The sequence below is a fragment of the Myotis daubentonii genome, chromosome 4 (assembly GCF_963259705.1).
Source record: "Myotis daubentonii chromosome 4, mMyoDau2.1, whole genome shotgun sequence".
In the NCBI taxonomy this organism is placed as follows: domain Eukaryota; kingdom Metazoa; phylum Chordata; class Mammalia; order Chiroptera; family Vespertilionidae; genus Myotis; species Myotis daubentonii.
The window spans coordinates 76441432-76463090 of record NC_081843.1 but is presented as its reverse complement, the minus strand read 5'-3'; the positions used below and the strand labels follow the sequence as shown (position 1 = coordinate 76463090).

General features: G+C 39.1%; 1 protein-coding gene across 6 annotated transcripts in view; it reads right to left on the bottom strand.

Annotated features, from left to right (window-relative positions):
• CERT1 (ceramide transporter 1) overlaps positions 1-21659 on the bottom strand; it is a 106299-nt gene that overhangs the window by 37482 nt on the left and 47158 nt on the right. For all 6 annotated transcript variants that reach the window (XM_059694322.1, XM_059694321.1, XM_059694317.1 and 3 more), the window contains 3 exons: positions 17697-17780; positions 5721-5878; positions 3288-3380 (listed from right to left, as the gene is read on the bottom strand). In XM_059694322.1, coding sequence (XP_059550305.1) covers positions 3288-3380; positions 5721-5878; positions 17697-17780 — 335 coding nt within the window. The remainder of the gene's footprint in view (positions 1-3287; positions 3381-5720; positions 5879-17696; positions 17781-21659) is intronic.

Genomic DNA, 21659 nt, shown 5'->3' with positions numbered 1-21659 from the left:
AAATGCTTTCTCTTGCTTTGGGTCTCCAAATGTTTTCTTTTCTTCTAAGCCCCTACAAGCAACACTCTTTCTAGGCTATTTGCCTGGTTGACATCTACTCAACCTACTTATTCTTAAGGTTTCAGCTAAGATGCTGTTTCCTTTAGGAAGCCATGCCCACACTGTTAAAAGTGCTTTATAATATATATTATTCTATTTACCTGCTACTTAGTCTATATTACCATTAACATATACTCAGGAGGGGCCCTCAGGTAGGATCCTTGTCTGCCTTGTTCCTTGCAATCTCACCCCACCCCACACTTAGCACAGTGCCTTGTGCTATAAGTCTTAAGGAATGGATTTAAGATTATAAAGTAATTTCTGAGGCTATAGATGACAAACATTTAAACTTTGTTCAATAATAAAAACATCATAAATGTTGAATAAGAACCAAAATAAAGTCACATTTTGAATTAGTGTCATTTTAAAATCCATGCAAGCATAGTACTGACACAATATAGATGGTTCAAGACTCTAAAACAGTGATGGCGAACCTATGACACGCGTGTCAGAGGTGACACGTGAACTCGTTTTTTTGGTTGATTTTTCTTTGTTAAACGGCATTTAAATATATATATATATAAAAATATACATCTTTGTTTTACTATGGTTGCAAATATAAAAAAATTTCTATATGTGACATGGCACCAGAGTTAAGTTAGGGTTTTTCAAAATGCTGACACGCCGAGCTCAAAAGGTTCACCATCACTGCTCTAAAAGGAAGGGGGGAAACATAAAAACAGGCCCTAGTTTATTTAAAAATTGCATATTTAACTTCATATCACAAGGAGTTGGTGAGAAAAGGCTGAAGAACCCTTAACCATGTTCTTCATTAAAAGAGGGCAGTACAGGAGTAGAAAAGAATGATTTATTCAACAACACCATTAGAATAAAAGATTACCATATTATACCATAATTTTTAAAAATCCAGGTATATTAGCAACATATTTAGAAAAGACCATTAAAAAAGGAAAAAAGGAAATACAGATATTTGAGGATGCTTTTTAAACATATCAAATATAGAGATAAGTGTATCAAAAGACTGAGAGATTACATAAAAGCATAAAACTTTTATAGAGCAAATTTTAAGTGACCAATAAACGTTTCTTTAGAAAAGCCTAAATCAATTACATCAATAAATAAAGCAATTTTTTTAGATTTGAAACTAGTAAACACATATACCTAGCACAAGGCCTCTCCTCCCTCCATCCCACTCTTATTCCCTGAAAGAAAACTGGTTTGACAGAAGTGGAAGTATATAACTATACTTATATATTGCTGGAAGGAAATAAATTAGTACCATATATTGATAAATTAAAAACATGGGCTTTTTGTGTATTTTTCTATAATCTTCCTATAAGAAACATTTATTTTATTTATAATATGAAAAAAATAAGGTAACCTAAAATTGCAAAACAATATGCTTAGCATCAGAATTAAAATTAAAATTATAATAGCTTATATTTCAGTAATTTAGTTTATTAAAGCCCCAGAGAATAGCTAATTATATAATTTTTATACATTCTAGAAGAAATGAATTGACAGCTTAATAATTAAAAAATACTACAGTTCAAGTCTCATCATCATGATTTCTACATTTGGAAATCAATTCTAGCATAAAAAATATTTAGTCAATAGCAGCTGAGTTTTTTTCTTTAATCAATTCCAACATTAAATATAGTTAATAAAAACTTTTTTTCTCAATCAGTTCCAACATAAGAAATACTCAGTCAATATCAGTTTTTTTATTCCCTTCTAGAATAAAAATGGCAAGATTTTTTTCTTCTATTTTCTTAAATATAGTCTAACTATAATTATTTTAAAATATATGTATTTTTTGTTGATTTCAGAAAGAAGAAGGGAGAGGAAAAGAGATAGAAACATCAATGATGAGAGAGAATCATTGATAGGCTGCCTCCTGCATGCCGCCCACCTGGGACTGAGCCTGCAACCCGGGCATGTGTACTGACTAGGAATCGAACTACAGTGACCTCCTGGTTCATGGATTGATGCTCAACCATTGAAGCATACCAAGGGCTAACTATAACTATTTTATAATCCTATCTCTATCTCAATGGTACCCCTTGCCACTCTATTTAAAAAATGTTCATTTTACCCTGGCTGGTTGGCTTAGTTGATTGGAGCTTGATCAACCTGCACACCAAAAGGCTATGGGTTCAACTCCCAGTCAGGGCACATACCTAGCTTGTGGGTTTGATTCCCTATTGGGGCATGTATGGGAGTCAACAGATTGATGTTTCTCACATCAATGTTCTCTTTCCCCACTTCTTTTCTATCTAAAAAACAATAAAAACTAAAAAACAAACAAACAAAAACACAACAAAAACATATCCTCAGGTGAGGATAAAAAAGTAATAAAAAAATGTTCATTTCAGGAATATCAACAATGTTAATGACAATTACCATATATATTTCTTATATATTTTTCTATAAAAACGTGATGAAAAATAGTTTATAAAATTTTAATTATGCATGTATATGGAAGGAAGACTTTATTAATTGCTCAATAAAAGAAAATGAGGAAAGAAGTTGGTTTCACACATTCCAAACATAAAGGCAAAGTAATTATAATAGTTCATGCTCTACTGTGGATAAGACATCATAGTATATTGCACAAACTAAAATCTTTTTTTTTTAAATATATTTTATTGATTTTTTACAGAGAGGAAGGGAGAGGGATAGAGTTAGAAACATCGATGAGAGAGAAACATCGATCAGCTGCCTCCTGCACAGCACCCACTGGGGATGCGCCCGCAACCAAGGTACATGCCCTTGACCAGAATCGAACCTGGGACCTTTCAGTCCGCAGGTTGACACTCCATCCACTGAGCCAAACCGGTCAGGGCAAACTAAAATCTTTTGTCTGTATAAAGTATTCAGGTTTTCCCTCCATAAGTTGCTTTTATTTAAAAAAAGTGAGTTAGAAGATAAACATTAAAAATTATCATCTTCACAGGGGAGATTAACACTTGTCTTATACAGTGGACAGGCAAAATAATAAGCCTTTTAAAGCCTATACTAAACTTTGTAGGCAATACCAAAAATTCTATTTCAAAGTAAGCCCAGCATTTATATATTATGATATATACATTTAATTAAAATAAACATAGAAGAATTATATATTTAGAACCTTTAAAGGTTACAAAAGTATAATTTAAAAATTAATCACTTTTGTGATAGGCATGCCTATGTGTTTTCCTTTCTAAGATCAAAATATAACTTCATACCTCATAATCAGGTCCTCCAAAGTGGGATTTTTTCTTAAGTTCTATCATGGCATTTTTGTATGCTTCCTCTATTCTTCTTCTTTTCTCCATTTCCTAATTTCAAAAGAAAGTAAGTGAAAAATCAAAATAAAACACCCACCCAAAACTGACAATATTATGTGCTGACAAGGGTGAACAGCAACGGGAATTCTCATCTATTGCTGATGGGAGTTTAAATAACCACTTTAGAAAATTGTCAATATCCACTGAAGCTAAGCATATACCCTCATGAATTAACAATTGTATTCCCAGGTATATGCCCAAGAGAAATGAGTGCATATATCCATCAAAAAATATGTACAAGAATGTTCCCAGAAGCTTTATTCATAATAGTAAAAATATAAAATCCTAAACTTCTATCAATAGGAAAAATAATCAAATTAAAGTCAAACAATGAAAATTCATCACACAATGAAATACTATACAATAATAAAAAAGAATAAACTACCACTAGATGTAACAACATGAATCTTAAGTCATGTTAAGGGAGAAAAAAGACAGACACAAGAGTGTATACTATATGATTTCATTTATGATGTTCACGAACAGACAAAACTAATCAATGATCATGTAAGTTAGAATTGTGGTCACCTCTTAAGGTGGTGGTAGGGGAATGAAGGAACCTTGTGCTATAAAAGTTCTTTCTGTATGTTGATCTGACTGGTGGTTACAGGGGTTTATACAAATGTACAAAAATCATCAAGCAGTACACTTAAGATTAGTGTAGTTCACTATATGTATTAACATATCTTAAAAAATGATCCAAACCAAACCACACAGCTCAGCAATATTAAAAAGACTTAGGGAAAAGTGGAAAAGCATGCGAAATTACACATATGTGAGTCTACTAATGTAAGCAAACATCTTAAATGAATAGAATGTTTTTAGGCAGTGTGGTAAGATATGATAATTCCTTAGTGAAGGTTAAAGAGACTAAAGAAAAAAGTTTTAAACTAGTCTAGATGAGTTGAATGATTCTCTTGAACCATTAGTCTAATAGATTTAAGGGGTTCTCCTGTTTTCTCAATACATTATTTTTTGTGTGCACAGGGAATCTTCTAAAAATTCAATTTGATCCACATTGGTATAGAGTTGAAATCTTTCAATATAGAATAGTTTGACTCCTGAATAATAATGAAGTGGTTGAACCTTAAATGGACGTTTTTATTGCCTGTTTTTAAAAGATACATATTTTGTCAGTCAATATGGCTACTTCACTTGAGAATTCTGAACAATACTCTTTTCGTCTAAACATGGGGACCGTTTTAAATACACAGTGATATTCAAATTGTATGGCCATTCTGCCATTACATCAGTGTTGACATTGCTTTCCTAGTGTCCTACTTTAATTGATAAGACCTTCAAATTCTGTAAGCAATATGACTCACTGATGAAGAAGATTCTGACTGGCCCTAGCCAGTTTGGCTCTGTGGTTAGAGTGTCAGACCTTGGACTGAAGGGTGTCAGTTTCTCTTCCGGTCATAGGCCTCAGCTGCAGGCTCGCAACCAATCAATGTGTCTCTTTCATAATCAATGTTTCTCTCACTCTGTGTCTCCCCCTCCCTTCCACTCATGCAAAAAAAAAAAAAAAAAAAAAATCAATGGAAAAAATATCCTCAGGTGAGGATTAACGAAAACCCCCCATAAAACAACAACAAAAACAAAAGATTCTGACTGATGTCTAGCCTAGTATCGAGAGCTGAAATACAGAAAATAGTAAAATTCTTCTAATTCTGCTACTTAACACCTCTGGACAAGTCTCTGGGGCACAATTCTTCTTCTATAAAATGGTGGCATGTTTCAGTTCTAACATTTTACTATTTTATTGATGTTGAATTATAAACAGAAATACTAAACAAATTCACTAAGCTGTACTTTACACTAGAAACTAAATATTCATATTGTAATATTATCAGTGTTGCAATTTAAACAAAGGTCAAAAAGATGAACAGTAAGCAAATGTTTAATGAATAATATAATGTATGTTGAATGATATCTCAATGACCTTGGAAAATACACATAGTTATAAATGCAATAAGTTAATATTTAACTTTATAAATCTGTGTTTATGTTAGTTTATACAGCTTAAATGCAGTTTCATATGTCATACAATAAAGCTGGGTAATATTAAATGGCTTATCACTTCCAATAAAGCATTGCTGTTATTACAAAAATGTTATTAATCAAGAATGCATATTGTACAGTTACTGAATATTTAACTGATGAATCTCATTAGGAAAATGAGGTTAAGATGCCTGCAAAGTTTCAGAAGTACACCTACTACTTCTATCAACTCCAATGCATTTTTCCCTAACAAGTTAGTTTGGTTTAAATATTCAATCCATATATAAAACTTAAATGATTATTATTTAACAGAAAGAAAAATAGTCTTACCTTATCCATTCTCTTTTGCCAGCTCTCCTCACGTTTTACCATTAGTTCAATACAATGAGAAAGTGTAGCAAGGATTCCAGCAGTAGTTGCTTTAAAAGTTATTGCCTCCCCTTTAAAGTCTATACCATTAATTCCTTTCGGTGTTACCTGTGGAAATACTAAAAAAGACAGTTTTCCACTGAAAATCTTTTTAATGGAAAAATAATTCTTCACAATTTAGAATTAAAACTTGTTTAGAAAACTAGCAAATCAGCCCTGGCCAGTGTGACTTAGTTGGTTGGAGTACTGTGCCATATACCAAAAAGTGCAGATTCTATTTCCAGTCAGGGTATATACCCAGGCTGCAGATTCGATCCCTGGTTGGGGCATCTGTAGGAGGCAACTGATCAATGATGTATCTCTCCTTTCCCCCTCTTCCTCTCTCTAAAATATAAAGTAACAAACAAACAAACAAAACCCTAGCAAATCAGAGCAGGCTTTCAGAATATAATTTCCTTCCTGTTGGCTAACATTTAAAAATTTCCATTCATACTCTATCAGCAAAGAAGCTTGTGACAGCATATGTACTTTCAAGTCCTTTTTTCTGGATTCTATTTCCTGAAATCTATTTGCTGTGCTGCATTTAGTGAATAAAGTAGTAGGAGAACATATACAAAACTCTAAACGACCGGTTGACCGTTTGACAAGTTGCTATATGATGTGCACACAGGAGCTCAACACAGGAGCTGCCCCCTGGTGGTAAGTGCGCTCCCACAGTGGGAGCACTGCTCAGCTGACAGATGGGTGCCAGACGCTGGGCTCACAGTTGGAGAGCACAGTTGCAGTAGCGTGAGCCTCTGGCCTCTGAGGCAGCGCTACCAGGCAGTGGCAGGTGCAGCAGGGCCAGGATGAGCGGGAGCGTATGGTGCCCGGCCTGGGTTCAGGCTCCTCCATGGCCGCCTGCTGCTTCACACACTACTACATCCCTCGGGCCGAAACCGGCAGTCCAACATCCCCCGAGGGGTCCCGGGTTGCAAGAGGGTGCAGGCCAGACTGAGCAACCCCCCCAGTGCAGGAATCCATGCACCAGGCCTCTAGTCCTATCTAATAAAAAGGGTAATATGCAAATAGACTGAATGGCAGAACCAAACCAATCAAAGCATAATATGCTAATGATATGCTAAGGCTGCTCAACCGCTCGCTATGACATGCACTGACCACGAGGGGGCAGACAGTCAACCTGTCGACCAGTTACTATGGTGTGCACTGACCACCAGGGGGCAGACTGTCGACCGGCTGACCAGGGGGCAGACGCCCTGATCAGAAGGTTAGCTTGCTGCTGGGGTCCAGCCAATTGGGACTGAGCGAGAGGGGCTGGACACGCCCTGGAGCCCTCCTGCAGTCCCCCTCCTTGGCTGGCCAACTTCCCACGTCCTACCCAGGCCCCAATCCTGCACTGGTGGGGTCCCTTGGCCTGGAGTGCGCCCTCTTGCAATCTGGGCTGAGGGACCACCCCTCCCCAGAGTACATCTACACTAATAAAAGAGAAACATGGTGCCGAAACCGGTTTGGCTCAGTGGATAGAGCGTCGGCCTGCGGACTAAAGGGTCCCGGGTTCGATTCCGGTCAAGGGCATGTACCTGGGTTGCGGGCACATCCCCAGTGGGGAGTGTGCAGGAGGCAGCTGATCGATGTTTCTCTCTCATCGATGTTTCTAACTCTCTATCTCTCTCCCTTCCTCTCTGTAAAAAATCAATAAAATATATTTAAAAAAAAAAAAAAGAGAAACATGGTAATTGGCGTATGACCGCTACCCTTTTCATTGGCTAATCAGCGAGATATGCAAATTAACTGTCAGCCAAGATGGCGGCCGGCAGCCAGGCAGCTTGAAACTAACATGAGGCTTGCTTGCTTCAGTGACGGAGGAAACCAACCTTCCCCACCTGCGGCTGCAGGCCTCTGAGCCTGCAGTTTCAAACATTGTAACAGATACCGCGGGACTTCAGCCAGCAGATTCGCAACATTGTATGCAAAGGCCAGAAACCTACTTTCAGGAGCAGCGGCCTAAGAGCTGGAACCAAGCCTCAAGCTAAAGCTGGCCCAGAATAAAAAAGAAAAAAAGGAGCGGTTGGGAACTTCAGTCACTCCCAGCCTGAAACAGCCCTCAGCCCCTCACCCAGACTGGCCAGGCACCCCAGTGGGGACCCCCACCCTGAAGGGTGTGTGACCAGCTGCAAACAGTCATCATCCCCTCACCCAGGCTGACCAGGCACCCCAGTGGGGACCCCCACCCTGATCCAGGACACCCTTCAGGGCAAACCAGCCGGCCCCCACACGTGCACCAGGCCTCTATCCTATATAGTAAAAGGGTAATATGTCTCCCAGCACCGGGATCAGCGTGACAGGGGGCAGCGCCCAAACCCCCTGATCGCCCTGTGGCTCTGTGTGTGACAGGGGCCGGGGCCACAACCTCCCTATCCATCATGCTCTGTTCATGACAGGGGAAGGCGCCCCAACCCCCTGAGCAGCCCTGCTCTGTGCCTGATAGGGGGGAGCTCCCCAACCACCCCCCCCCCCACGGGCCCTGCTCTGTGTGTGACAGGTAGAGCCATAACCTCCCCATTGGCCCTGCCCTGAGTGTGAGAGTGGTGGCGCTGCAACCCCCTGATTGGCCCTGCTCTGTGGGTGATAGAGGGCGGTGCCCCAACCCCCTGATGGGCTCTGCTCTGTGTGACAGGGGGCGGTGCCCCAACTCCCCTATCGCCCCTACTCTGTGCATGACAGGGGGCAGCACCCCAACCCCCTGATTGGCCCTGCTCTGTGAGTGACAGGGGGCAGTGCCCCAACCCCCTGATTGGCCCTGCTCTGTGCGTGACAGGGGGTGGCGCCACAACCTCCCAATCTCCCTGCTCTGTGCATGACGGGGCGCCGCCCCAACTCCCCAATCGGCCCTGCTCTGAGCCCGATCAGGGGCTGCACCTAGGGATTGGGCCTGCTCTCTGCCACCCGGGATCAGGCCTAAGCCAGCAGGTCGTTATCTCCCGAGGGGTCCCAGACTGCGAGAGGGCACAGGCCGGGCTGAGGGACCCCCCTCCCCCCCGAGTGCACAAATTTTTGTGCACCGGGACTCTAGTGATATAATAAAAGGCTATATAATAAAAGGTTAATATGTAAATCGACCTAACGGCAGAACAACCGGTTGTCCCAGGAGCTGTCCCCTGGTGGTCAGTGCGCTCCCATAGGCGGAGCGCCGGTCAGCCAGAAGCTGGGCTCACAGTTGGTGAGTACAGCGGCAGTGGCAGGAACCTCTCCCGCCTCCGCAGCAACGCTAAGGATGTTTGACTGATGGCGGGGAGCGGGCCTAAGCCATCAGTTGGACATCCCCCGAGGGCTCCTGGACTGCGAGAGGGTGCAGGCTGGGCTGAGGGACCCACCCCGAGTGCACAAATTTCATGCACCAGGCCTCTAGTACTTTAATAATAACACTCTGACAGTTTGCAGGACCTAATTATGGCAAGACCAATGCACACATTAAATAATTAAAAAATATATATTGTTATTGATTTCAGAGAGAAGGGAGAGGGAGAGACAGAAACATCAATGATGAGAGAGAATCACGATTAGCTGCCTCCTGCATGCTCCACATTGAGGATCAAGCCTGCAATCCCGGCATGTGCCTTGACCAGGAATGGAACCATGACTTCCTGGCTCACATAGGTGGATGCTCAACTACTGAACCACACCGGCTGGGCTAAATAGTTTTTTATGTTTATATTTCATAATATTAATTCAGAGTTAGCTTTGAATGAAATGAGAAAAAATTTTAAAACTCACAAGATGCAAACAGGAGAACATACTATCTTATACTATTAGCTAATAAGAAACCACTGCAATAGAACTCATAAGTGAAATGGTACTTCCAACTTTAAAACCTCATATGTAGATATGAAAGTAAAGGTATAATCTATAAAAGAACAAATTAATAAACTACTTCATCAAAATTTAAAATTTTTGCTCAAGGCATGGTTAAAAGAATACAAACTGCAGTTATATGCAATTAATAAATCTAGTTATCTAATATATAACATGGCTATAGTTAATATACTGAAATGAATACTAGAAATTTGTTAAGACAGATTTCAGATGGTTTCATTACCAAAAAAGATAACTATGTGCGATGATGTTAATTAGTTTTCCCCACAGTAATCATTTTGCTATCTATACCAAATCATTACATTGTACACCTTAACTGGGAGAAAATCTTTGTAAAGCCTATGTCTGATAAAGGACTTGTATTCTATATACATATGTATAGAATATACATTAATATAAAACATTAACATAGCCTATACTATAATATAGTATATTATAACCTCCAGAACTCAACAGTAAGAAAACATATATAATCTAATAAAAAACTGAACAAAAGATTTAAATACACACTCCACCAAGGAAGAGAGAGGATGGCAAATAAACACATGCAAAGATGCTCAATACCATTAGTTACTAGAGAAATGCTAGTTAAAAACCACAGAGGGATACCACTATACACCTATTAGAAAACTAAAATTTAAAAAGACTGACAATGCCAAGTGTTGGTCAGGACTTGGAGAAATTGGGACTCTCATATATGGCAGGTGAAATAGACTTCAGCAGTTTCTTGAAAAGTTAAATGTAATCCTACCACATGATTTAGCAATTCAACTCCTAAGTACTTACCCCAAATGAATAAAATATATGTTCATGAAAAGACTTGACATGAATGTTCACAGCAGTGTTATGTATAATAGCCAGAAACTATAATCAAATCAAATGTCCATCAAAAGATGAGTGAATACACAAATTGTGGTGTATCAACACAAGGAAATACTACACCCCAATAAAACAAATAGCCCTAACTGGTTTGGTTCAGTGGATAAAGCCTCGGCCTGTGGACTGAAAGGTCCCAGGTTTGATTCCGGTCAAGGGCATGTACCTTGGTTGCAGGCACATCCCCAGGAGGGGGTGTGCAGGAGGCAGCTGATCGATGTTTCTCTCTCATCGATGTTTCTCTCTATCCCTCTCCCTTCCTCTCTGTAAAAAATCAATAAAAAAACCAAAAACAATAAAAAGAAATCATATACTGATACATGTGATAACAGCGATGAACCTCAAACTAAAAAAGAAGCCAGGCCAAAACCCACCACAAACTGTGTAAGTCCATATGTATTAAATTCTAGAAAATGCAAACTAACCTACAGTGATAGAAAAGAGATCAGTGGTTGTTTGGGAAGAGAAGGGGTTAACAAAGGGGATGGAGGAAACTTTTTGAGGGTGATGGACATGATCTAGATTGTGATGATGATATCATAACATCAAAACTTGCCGTATTGTACACTTAAATAAGTGCAGTTTATTGTATGTTAATTATCTCAACAAAGCTGTTAAATATTATAAACTACCAGGTTTTTTTTTATTAATAATCAACTTACAGATTAAAGTTATTTGTGTCCTAAATAAGACCACGTGTGCAATTGTAATAATGGGTTCTTCCTGTTGCATTATCCTACCACTAATGATGTTGAGGGCCTTTTCATGTGCTTACTGGCCATTTGTACATCTTCTTTGTAGAAATGTCTATTCAGATGTTTTATCCATTTTAAAACTGCGATATTGTTCTACCATCAATTCATTAAGAGTTCTTTATATACTTTAGATACAAATCCCTTATCAGACATGTAACTAGAAAATGTTTTCTCCCATTTTATGGGTTATTTTTTTCAGTTTTTGATGGTGTCTTTTGAAGCAAAGATAAAGGTCAATTTATACTTTTCTTTTTCACTTCTTTTGTTATCTTATCTAAGAAGCCTATGACTTAGCCAAGGTCATTACAATTTATTCTTATATTTACTCTAAGATCTTTATAGTCTTAGCTCTTAAATTCATTTTGAGTTAATTTTTGTATTTGGTGTGAAGTAGGGGGTTAAACTTCATTATTTTCCTGTATGGATATCCAGCTGCCAAGCATCACTTGAAAACTATTTTTCCTCATTGGATTGTCTTAGCATTCTTATAAAAAACTTATTTACTTGTTTTTTACAAGAATGTAAGGGTTGCCCTAGCCAGTTTGGCTCAGTGGATTGAGTGTCGACCTGCAGACTAAAGGGTCCCAGGTTTGATTCCGGTCAAGGGCACATGCTCAGATTGCAGGCTCGATCCTCAGTGGGGAGCGTGCAAGAGGCAGCTAATCAATGATTCTCTCTCATCATTGATGTTTCTATCTCTCTCCCCCTCTTCCTTCCTCTCTGAAATTAATAAAAAATATATTTTTTTTAAAAAGAAGAATGTAAGAGTTTACTTCTGGACTCTCAATTCAATTCCACTGATCTATGTCTTCTCTCCTTATGCCAATACCTTACCTCACTGTTGGATCTGTACTAAGTTATGAAATCAAAAGTGTAAGTCCTCCAACTTTCTTTTTTAAGACTATTTTAGCTAGTCCAGGTCATCTGCATTTCCATATGGATCATAGGATCAGCTTGTCCATTTCTGTAAAAATCCTACTTGGGATTTTGGTAAGGGCTGCATTAAATCAATAGGGCAATATGGGTAATACTGAATTCTTTTTTTTTTTTTTAAATATATTTTATTGATTTTTTACAGAGAGGAAGGGAGAGAGTTAGAAACATCGATGAGAGAGAAACATCGATCAGCTGCCTCCTGCACATCCCCCACTGGGGATATGCCCGCAACCCTACATGCCCTTGACCGGAATCGAACCTGGGACCTTTCAGTCTGCAGGCCGACGCTCTATCCACTGAGCCAAACCGGTTTCAGCGGGAATACTGAATTCTTGTAAGTACCACGCGCTAACCGATTGCGCCACTGGAGCTCCAAGGGAATACTGAATTCTTAACAATATTAAGTTTTCTGATCCACGAAGATGAGATAGCTTTCCATTTATTTAGATCTTACTCAGTTTTTCACATTGCTTTGTTACCTTCAGAATGGAAAGTTTGTGCTTCTTTCGGTAAATTTATTCCTAAGTACTTAACTCTTTTTAATGCTATTATAAATGAAATTGGTTGCTGAACTTAATTTTCACATTGTTCATGGCTAGTGTATAAAAATATAATTGATTTTATATATTGATTTTATACCCTAGAATTTTGTTGAACTTAATACCTCTAATAATTTTTTAGTGGATTCCTTATAACTTTTCTCTATACAAGTTAATGGCATCTTCAAATAGATATAGTTTTAATTATTTTTTTTAAATTTGAATGTCTTTTCGTTCTTTTTCTTGCCAGTTGTTCTGTCTAGAGCCTCTAATACAATTACAATGTTGAAAAGTGGCAAGAATAAAATGCTGCCCTGGCCGGGTAGCTCAGTTGTTTAGAGAGCATTGTCCCCATTATGTCAACGTTGCGGGTTTAATCCCCAGTCAGGGCACAAAAACGAATCAACCAATGAATGCATAAATAATTTTAACAACAAATGGATGTTTTTTTCTCTCTCTCCCTTACTGTCTCAAATCAATCAATATAAAAAAACAATAAAAAAGAATGCATGCACTTGTCTTGTTCTTGATCTTAGAAGGAAAGCATTCAGTCTTTCACCATGAAGTGTAATGTTAATTGTGGGTTTTTCATAGATAACTATTTATCAGGGTATTCATTCCTATTTGTTTTTATCATGAAAGATAAAGATTCTGTCCAATGATTTTCAGCATCTACTGAGATGGTCACTGGTCTTGGCCTTTATTCTATTGACTAGAGGCCCAGTGCACAAAAATTTGTGCACTCGGGGGGGAGGGGGATCCCTCAGCCTGGCCTGTGCCCTCTCACAGTCTGGGACCCCTCGGGAGATAACGACCTGCTGGCTTAGGGCTGATCCCGGGTGGCAGAGGGCAGGCCCAATCCCTAGGTGCAGCCCCTGGTTGGGCTTAGAGCAGGGCTGATTGGGGAGTTGGGGCACCATCCCCTGTCACACTCAAGGCAGGGTCGATGGGGAGGTTGCGGCGCCCCCCCCGTCACGCACAGAGCAGGGCCAATCAGGGGGTTGGGGCGCTGCCCCCGTCACACACAGAGCAGGGCCCATCAGGGGGTTCGGGCACCGCCCTCTATCACCCACAGAGCAGGGGCGATCAGGGGGTTGGGGCGCCGCCACTCTCACACTCAGGGCAGGGCCGATGGGGAGGTTATGGCTCTACCCCGTCACACACAGAGCAGGGCCCGTGGGGGGGGGGGGGGTTGGGGAGCTCCCCTCTATCAGGCACAGAGCAGGGCTGCTCAAGGGGTTGGGGCCCCGCCCCCTGTCACACACAGAGCCGCAGGGCGATCAGGGGGTTTGGGCGCTGCCCCCTGTCACGCTGATCCCGGTGCTGGGAGACATATTACCCTTTTACTATATAGGATAGAGGCCTGGTGCACGTGTGGGGGCCGGCTGGTTTGCCCTGAAGGGTGTCCTGGATCAGGGTGGGGGTCCCCACTGGGGTGCCTGGCCAGCCTGGGTGAGGGGATGATGACTGTTTGCAGCTAGTCACACACCCTTCAGGATGGGGGTCCCCACTGGGGTGCCTGGCCAGTCTGGGTGAGGGGCTGAGGGCTGTTTTCAGGCTGGGAGTGACTGAAGTTCCCAACCGCTCCTTTTTTTCTTTTTCTTCTTTTATTCTGGGCCAGCTTTACCTTGAGGCTTGGCTCCAGCTCTTAGGCCTCCCCGCGGCTGAAAGTAGGTTTCTGGCCTTTGCTTACAATGTTGCGAATCTGCTGGCTGAAGTCCGGCGGTATCTGTTACAATGTTTCTTAAAATGCCCGCTTACAGGCCTGCAGCCGCAGGCGGGGAACGTTGGGTTTCCTCCGTCACTGAGGCAAGCAAGCCTCATGTTAGTTTCAAGCTGCCTGGCTGCCGGCCGCCATCTTGGCTGACAGTTAATTTGCATGTCTTGCTGATTAGCCAATGAAAAGGGTAGCGGTCGTACGCCAATTACCATGTTTCTCTTTTATTAGTGTAGATAACAACAAAATTTACATTAGAAGTAAACAAGAAATTTGTTCATTGAAAATTTAGGGAACAGTGCTTCTACCATGACCCAGAACTCTTGAGGTCTTTAACTAAGGAAGGTGTTCGCTTATCCAAAAACTTCTCCTCTGGTCTAATCTAAAGGTAAATTACTTTGCCTTTTTTTTCAGGTTAGAATCGTTGGAAGTTTTACTCTTGCTCTATTCTACCCCCTCCCCCTCCCCCCTCCGTAAAATCCTATTTTTGTAATGTTTACTAGCTAGTTCTAAATTTTTAAGACTTTAGCATACTCAATACCACAATATGTGATTTAGACCTTAATGATGAGACTCATTATAATTATTTGAAGATTCCATTATCTTGTGGCCAATGTTTCCAGAATCCTAGCACCAAGACCCTGTCAGTATTTAAGAGATGATTTATATAGTCTAATTCCAAACTATGATCAATAGTATCAGATTTAAAGATTACATGTTCTACTTATTTTATCAGATTATACACAGTACTTCTAACTTACTTCTAGAGGTTAACCATAGGAAGATACTTTCTACCTATGATGATTAACAAAAGTTAATTTCCATTAACCCTAAGGAAGGAATTTTTTAAACAGTGACTTCCACAAGTGTACTGAAAACGTGACTCATTATTTTAAAAAGTATGCAGACAGCTTGTGTAGGATATTTCTCTAAATGACAGCAACACCCCTATCTTCCACTGCTTGGTTTCAAGCCTCTCTTCAAAAAAGAGATGTTGGGGGCTTTCCTCAATGTCTGGAGGTCTAGCTATCTGTTTACATTAAAGAGTTATGACCTGTAAACCCTGTATGCAATAGCAGTTTATTTTAACTAGTGGAATTCATCAAAGGGTGACCTGGTAGTGAGACAGCTTTTTCATAATGGGCCCTTGAAAATCTCTATTTATAGGTCTTTCTCTATGTCCACTCAATGTCTCCAGAGTTTTTAACTTTGTATCAGAAAATATATGTCTGGTTGACAGGCATTCTGCAAACAGGGTTAGAGAAGGGAGCTAAGGATTGCATCTTTCAGTATGTAAACTTACATTTAGTCCCTGGCTACCAGATTTCTTGGAGATAAGCAGAATAGTGATACTCTTAGATTTTAATAATCAATAGGTACATTTCCACTTAATCACTTTATTGATAGACTGATACACCTATCTTTTGCTGTGCCATGTATTCCTGAATCTGTAACTCTTCAGTTCAATTTCTACAGGAAATAAGCTTCCATTCTCCTTTGCAAAATGTAGGCGTGGTAGTTGAGTATACTATGTGGAATGGAAGACTAGATCTGTGAGTTTTATGACTTCTTTCAATAATTTTTCCAATATGCAAACAAAATATTTTTCTATTTAGGCAGATTCATTGTGAAATTAAAATGCAACTGGGGAAAAACCTTCCCCAATTAAACGTTTAATTCCATAAAAATACATAAATCTACATGATTCAATAAGGTTCAACAATGTAGTCCAAAGTTATAAGAAAACTTTGTAATAAGCTAGTATTTTGCAAAACTGGGAGGGAGCTAGGTTATAAGAAAAAAGTAGAGAGCCATGATGAAACTAAGAAATAAAAAGGAAAAGTGGGGTGGGGTGGGAGAGAAGCATTACATTTTAGTGCCAATATTCAGATGGAATATTCTCATATGATATTTGAAATAGAAAAGTATTCCCATGCATGTAAAAGTTGTTTTTTTTCTTTCTTAATCCTCACCTGAGGATATTTTTTCCATTGATTTTTAGAGAGTGGAGGGAGGGAGGGAGAGAAACAGAGAAAGAAACATCGATGTAAGAGAGACACATCGACTGGTTGCTTTCTGCAGGTGCTCTATCAGGACCAGGGACCGAGCCTGCAACTGAGGTATGTGCCCCTGACCGTAATCAAACCCAAGACTCTTCATTCCACGGGCCAATGCTCCAACCACTGAGCAAAACCAGACAGGGCCACCCATACAACAGTTTTTAAAAATTATTTGAAAACATGACACAGCTACAGATTACTTCATAGTTTTCATAACTTCAGCAAAAATAAGCACAATTAGAGTTAACTTATTTTTTTCCACAAAGGCTTATTTGTAACTTTAAAAAATTTTAGGCATCCACTCTAGCTTTTTATTAGGACATGTCAAAACAGAACACTGACTATTAATCACAGGTTTCTGGTGTTTAAGATTCTATATATGAGTGATGCCATGTGGTATTTGTTTTTAGCTTAGTTCTCTTAGCACAAAGCCCTTTAGGTTGGTAACTGTCACAAAACAGAGGTTTCTAATGAACAATTCAGAATTCCATCTAATGAGTTAGCTATTCTAAATAAAAAAGGACAAATAAACTGGTATATGAAATAAACCACTTTGTTCCTGGTCTATAAACAATTGTGCCGTGAAATCAGAGCTATTACAATAATTTTCTTTTAATAACACTGATTATATACAGTTTATCAAGTGGAGAGAAAAAAAGGGAGTTCCCCCTCAACCCCAAGAAACATTTTCAGTTCTAGAAAATGATTCTACCAAATAACACTGCAATAAGTGGGCCATTGTCTGGAATTTAGAATGAGTCTTTGTTAGATAATTAGGAGCCATTATTACTTAAAGTAACAATGTGTCTTTTTTCACAAGAAACTTTCATTTCCTTTTAAAAAATTATTCACTGAGGGCTCTGGTTAGAGTCTGATTCCCTGTCAAAGACTTGTACCAGGGTTGCAAGTTCTATCCCTGGCCACAGTTGGGGGTTCCAATTGATGTGTTTCTCTCACACAGATGTTTTCCACTCTTTCTCTCCTCCCAACTCCATCCTTCCCTTCCACTCTCTCTAAAAACCAATAAAAAGAATACCCTTAGGTGAGGATTAATAAAATAAAACAAAACAAAAAAATAGCCAAAAAGTCATTTAGATAATTATTCTTGTTATATAATTAGTGATTATGTAACTTTAGAAAGTGTACTTTATCCAGCTGAGGGAGGAAAATGTACTACTTACATTTTTCCTTATTGCCATTGGTATTATGCAAGAAGTCTCCATCAGAACGCGTTGTAGGAAAGTCATCTTCATCATCTTCTACCACTAAATAAAATATATTTAAGGATATTAGGATGAAAGAAAATAGAAATTATCCAAGTTATTCTTAGGATCAATTGAGTCAATACATTCTGTATTCTTTTGAGTGAAAGAACTAATTCATTTTTGTATTTTCAGTGCTTATCAAAGTATGCCCAACAAATATGCTGTAGAATTTAATACATTATTATAAAAACTGTACGCATTCTCATTTGTGTGAGGGATGGTATGAAGATATGAGTTATTTTGCCCTTTAGTCTTCCTACTCTTCCTACCTACCTTGGGGCAATCTCATAATTCCATCAGAAGCCTATAATGGCTGAGCAGGACTGTAAAAGGATAACTTCCATGCAGAAAATACCTTAGCTTGCTTCTGGGAGTTCCTAAATTTACCATTTCTAAACATGCAGGAAAAATATAATGATTTACAGGTGTGATTATCGATTTTCATTCATCCCAGTGTGTCTGTGCCTAGAAATCCTTTTAACTTATCCAATTCTATAAAGATCAAAATCCTGTGTTCCCCTCTGTTTATCTCTTTGTTCTATTCACTTTTTTTTTTTTTTTTACTGCCTAACATACTTTAACCTTCTGCACTATATATTGCACTTTTTTTTCTTTTTAATGTATTTTATTGATTTCAGAGAGGAAGGGAGAGGGAGAGGGAGAGGGAGAGGGAGAGGGAGAGGGAGAGGGGGGGGAGGGGGGGGGAGAGAGAGAGAGAGAGAGAGAGCGAGAGAGAGAGAAACATCAATGATGAAAGAGAATCACTGATAGGCTGCCTCCTGCATGCCCCCTACTGGGGATCGAGCCCGAAACCCAGACATGTGCCTGACCAGGAACGATACTAGTACTGTGACCTCCTGGTTCATAGGTCAACCCTCAACCACTAAGCCACACTAGCCAGGCTATATATTCCACTCTTAATGTAAATTTCTAAACCTCAGCCCCCAATCTTATTCTCTGCTTTCTATCAAGTGCTCTTAGTAAGGCTTCTTTATTGTATTATCTTTTCAGAAACACTCTTTTTGTAGAAATAATCTTCACTCTAAACTGTTGTACTTCTTGATTTTATCTCTTTACAAGGAGTAGCTCATCCATTTTAGTTTTCTTCCCAATAGATGCAAAGCCCATTCCTATTCCTTATTCCCTCCCTTGACTAAATGGTAGAAATCACCATGGAGAATACCTTTATTCTGTATTGCCATTTCTAACTAGTGGGCTATTTCATTTTTTTATAATTATTGGGCTAGTTCATCACTTCAAAATTTTGCTACTCATCTTTAACAACTTTTTTAAACCATAAGCTGCTATTATCTACTAACACTTAATATTCAGCCAACTGACACCAATATCTGACAGTTTTTTCCTAGTCCATCATTCCTATAGACTTCAATATCCACAATGAAGCCTCTGCAGATACCTAAATCTCAAGACTAATCAAATCCCAAATTCTGTGGATCGTTATTGTCTCATCAATCATTTGTAAATATGATCAATTCTAGAAATTCATTAACAGCACATTGCTGTTTTTAAATCAGTATTCATCATCAGACAAGATTCTGATCCTGATCTTGACTCACTACTACTCTGATTAACTGCTCTTAACCATCTGTACGCCATAAGCGGCTACAGACACAAGTGGCAGACCTTTTTAAATTAAATTCAAAATATAGTGGCAGTTAACTGGTTAAACACTGAAAGGCTTGCACTTCACTCTTATCATCATCAGTATCTTCTTTGGATTACTGAAGATTCACCTTCATGTCCCTAACTACCCAATAGCTTGTACCACCAAACAGGGATTTTCAACCTTGTTTTTCGAGCCCAATACTCAATATATAAAACTGATGAAAACAAGAGCCTCTCTGGCTAAAGACTGGCCTTTCCCCTTTCTTTTTAACCAAGTAATCCTTTGTCCATTCTTGAGGCACCTTTAAGGGATATCAGACATGGATGAAACCACTGTTCTAATATAAATCCCCTATCTCAATCAGATCAGTTTCCCTTACCAACACAAACTGATTATGCTAAATTCCATCTCTGGATATTACACATTCCTGCTTTCTGTATCCCTGCAACAACCCAAATTAATTACATTAATAATACCAGCTATTATTTTTGTTTTTTGCTGTTAAGCACAGTGCTAACATATATAATTCTTATTTTAATTGTCACAATTGTATGTGCTGGATATAACATCTATTTTACAGTCAAGGAAACAGATATGAGGAAATGTTTCCTCAATGAAGAGAGTATTTCCTTTAATGTGGTACATATGTCTTATTTTACAATCAAGCAGTATGTTTAGGTTAAAGATAATGTCTTCAACTTCTGTAATCCCAGAGTATCTAAGACCTAAAGGGTTAATTAAATCTTACTGAAGAATGTGTGGGAGTGGTGGAGGTCAAGGTTAAGACGGCCTTACTAGCAATTCTGATAAAACATTTTATATGAAAAAAACTGATGATCACCTAAAATAAAGAGAATTTGCTATTACCATTTCAATGACACATTTACTGAAGAACAGAAATTCTTAAAATTCACAGACTTGATAATTTAATGAAAGTCCCTAAGACATAGGTCAGCATCTCTGATCTACAATCAAAATAGAAAACTAAGGTCCATGTCTTTATTTTGCCTTTATCCAACATGTATTCTTAAAACTGTCAATATTTCTAAAAAGAGCAATTATAGAAAAAACAATTGTTATAGGCAGAATTGTGTACCCCTAAAATCCATATGTCAAAGTCCTAACTCCCCCATAGCTCAAAATGTGAATGTATTTGGAGACAGTGACTTTATGGACATAATCAAGTTAAACTGAGATCATTAGGGTAGGCCCTGATCCAATATGACTGATGTCCTTATTAGAGGAAGAAATTTGGACACAGAAGAAAGATGACATAAAGACCCAGGGAGAAGACGAACATCTATAAGCCAAGGAGAGAGGACTCAAACAGTTCCTTCCCTCATGGCCCTCAGAGGGAACTAACCTTGCCAACACCTGATCTCAGACTTCCAGCCTCCAGAACTGTAAGAAAATTAATTTCTGTTGTTTAAGCCACCCAGGCTGTGGTACTAATGCAGTAGTCTACCACTGTTATCAGTTATTCAAAATGAATAATGTTTAAAATCATTTTTCAACTTTTCTACACAACCTGGTTATAACTGCAGCTCAACTTCTACTCTTCTCGCTATCACTTTTGTCTTTCAAATGGTATATACTTTTGATGTGGATCATCTATAATAATAAAAGCGTAATATGCTAATTAGAATGGACAGCTTAACGACCTTCCAGACGTCCTTCCGGATAACCTCCCAGATGAAGCAGGGGCTGCGGGGGCTGAGGCAAGCCACCACAGCTGTGAGGGCTGAGCCCCTTGCACGAATTTCGCGCATTGGGCCTCTAGTTTAAAAATAAACAAGGAACCCTAGCTGGTTTGGCTCAGTAGATAGAGTGCTGGCCTGTAGATTCAAGAGTCCCAGATTTGATTCCCAGTTAAGGGCACATACCTCAGTTGCAGGCTCAATCCCTGGCACTGTGTGGGAGGCAACCATTTGATGGGCCCCTGGCTGATACCATAATCAGCAGATGTCTAAGTCTCTCTCACATCAATGTTTCTCTGTCTCCCCCTATCCCTTCCACTCTCTTAAAAAAAAAAAAAAAAGGTAAAAAAAAAGAATAAACAACGAATCCAATTCAGATATATACTGATTTAGTTTAAAGGGATATTTTCAAGCAAATGAAAGTTGATGGGTAATGTTTAATTTGGTAAAAAGGCTATATACAGTCAGCTTTCTGTATCTGTGTATTCAACTAACCATGGACTGAAAATAATTGAAGAAAGTTACATCGTTGCTGACACGTACTTTGTTGCTAGG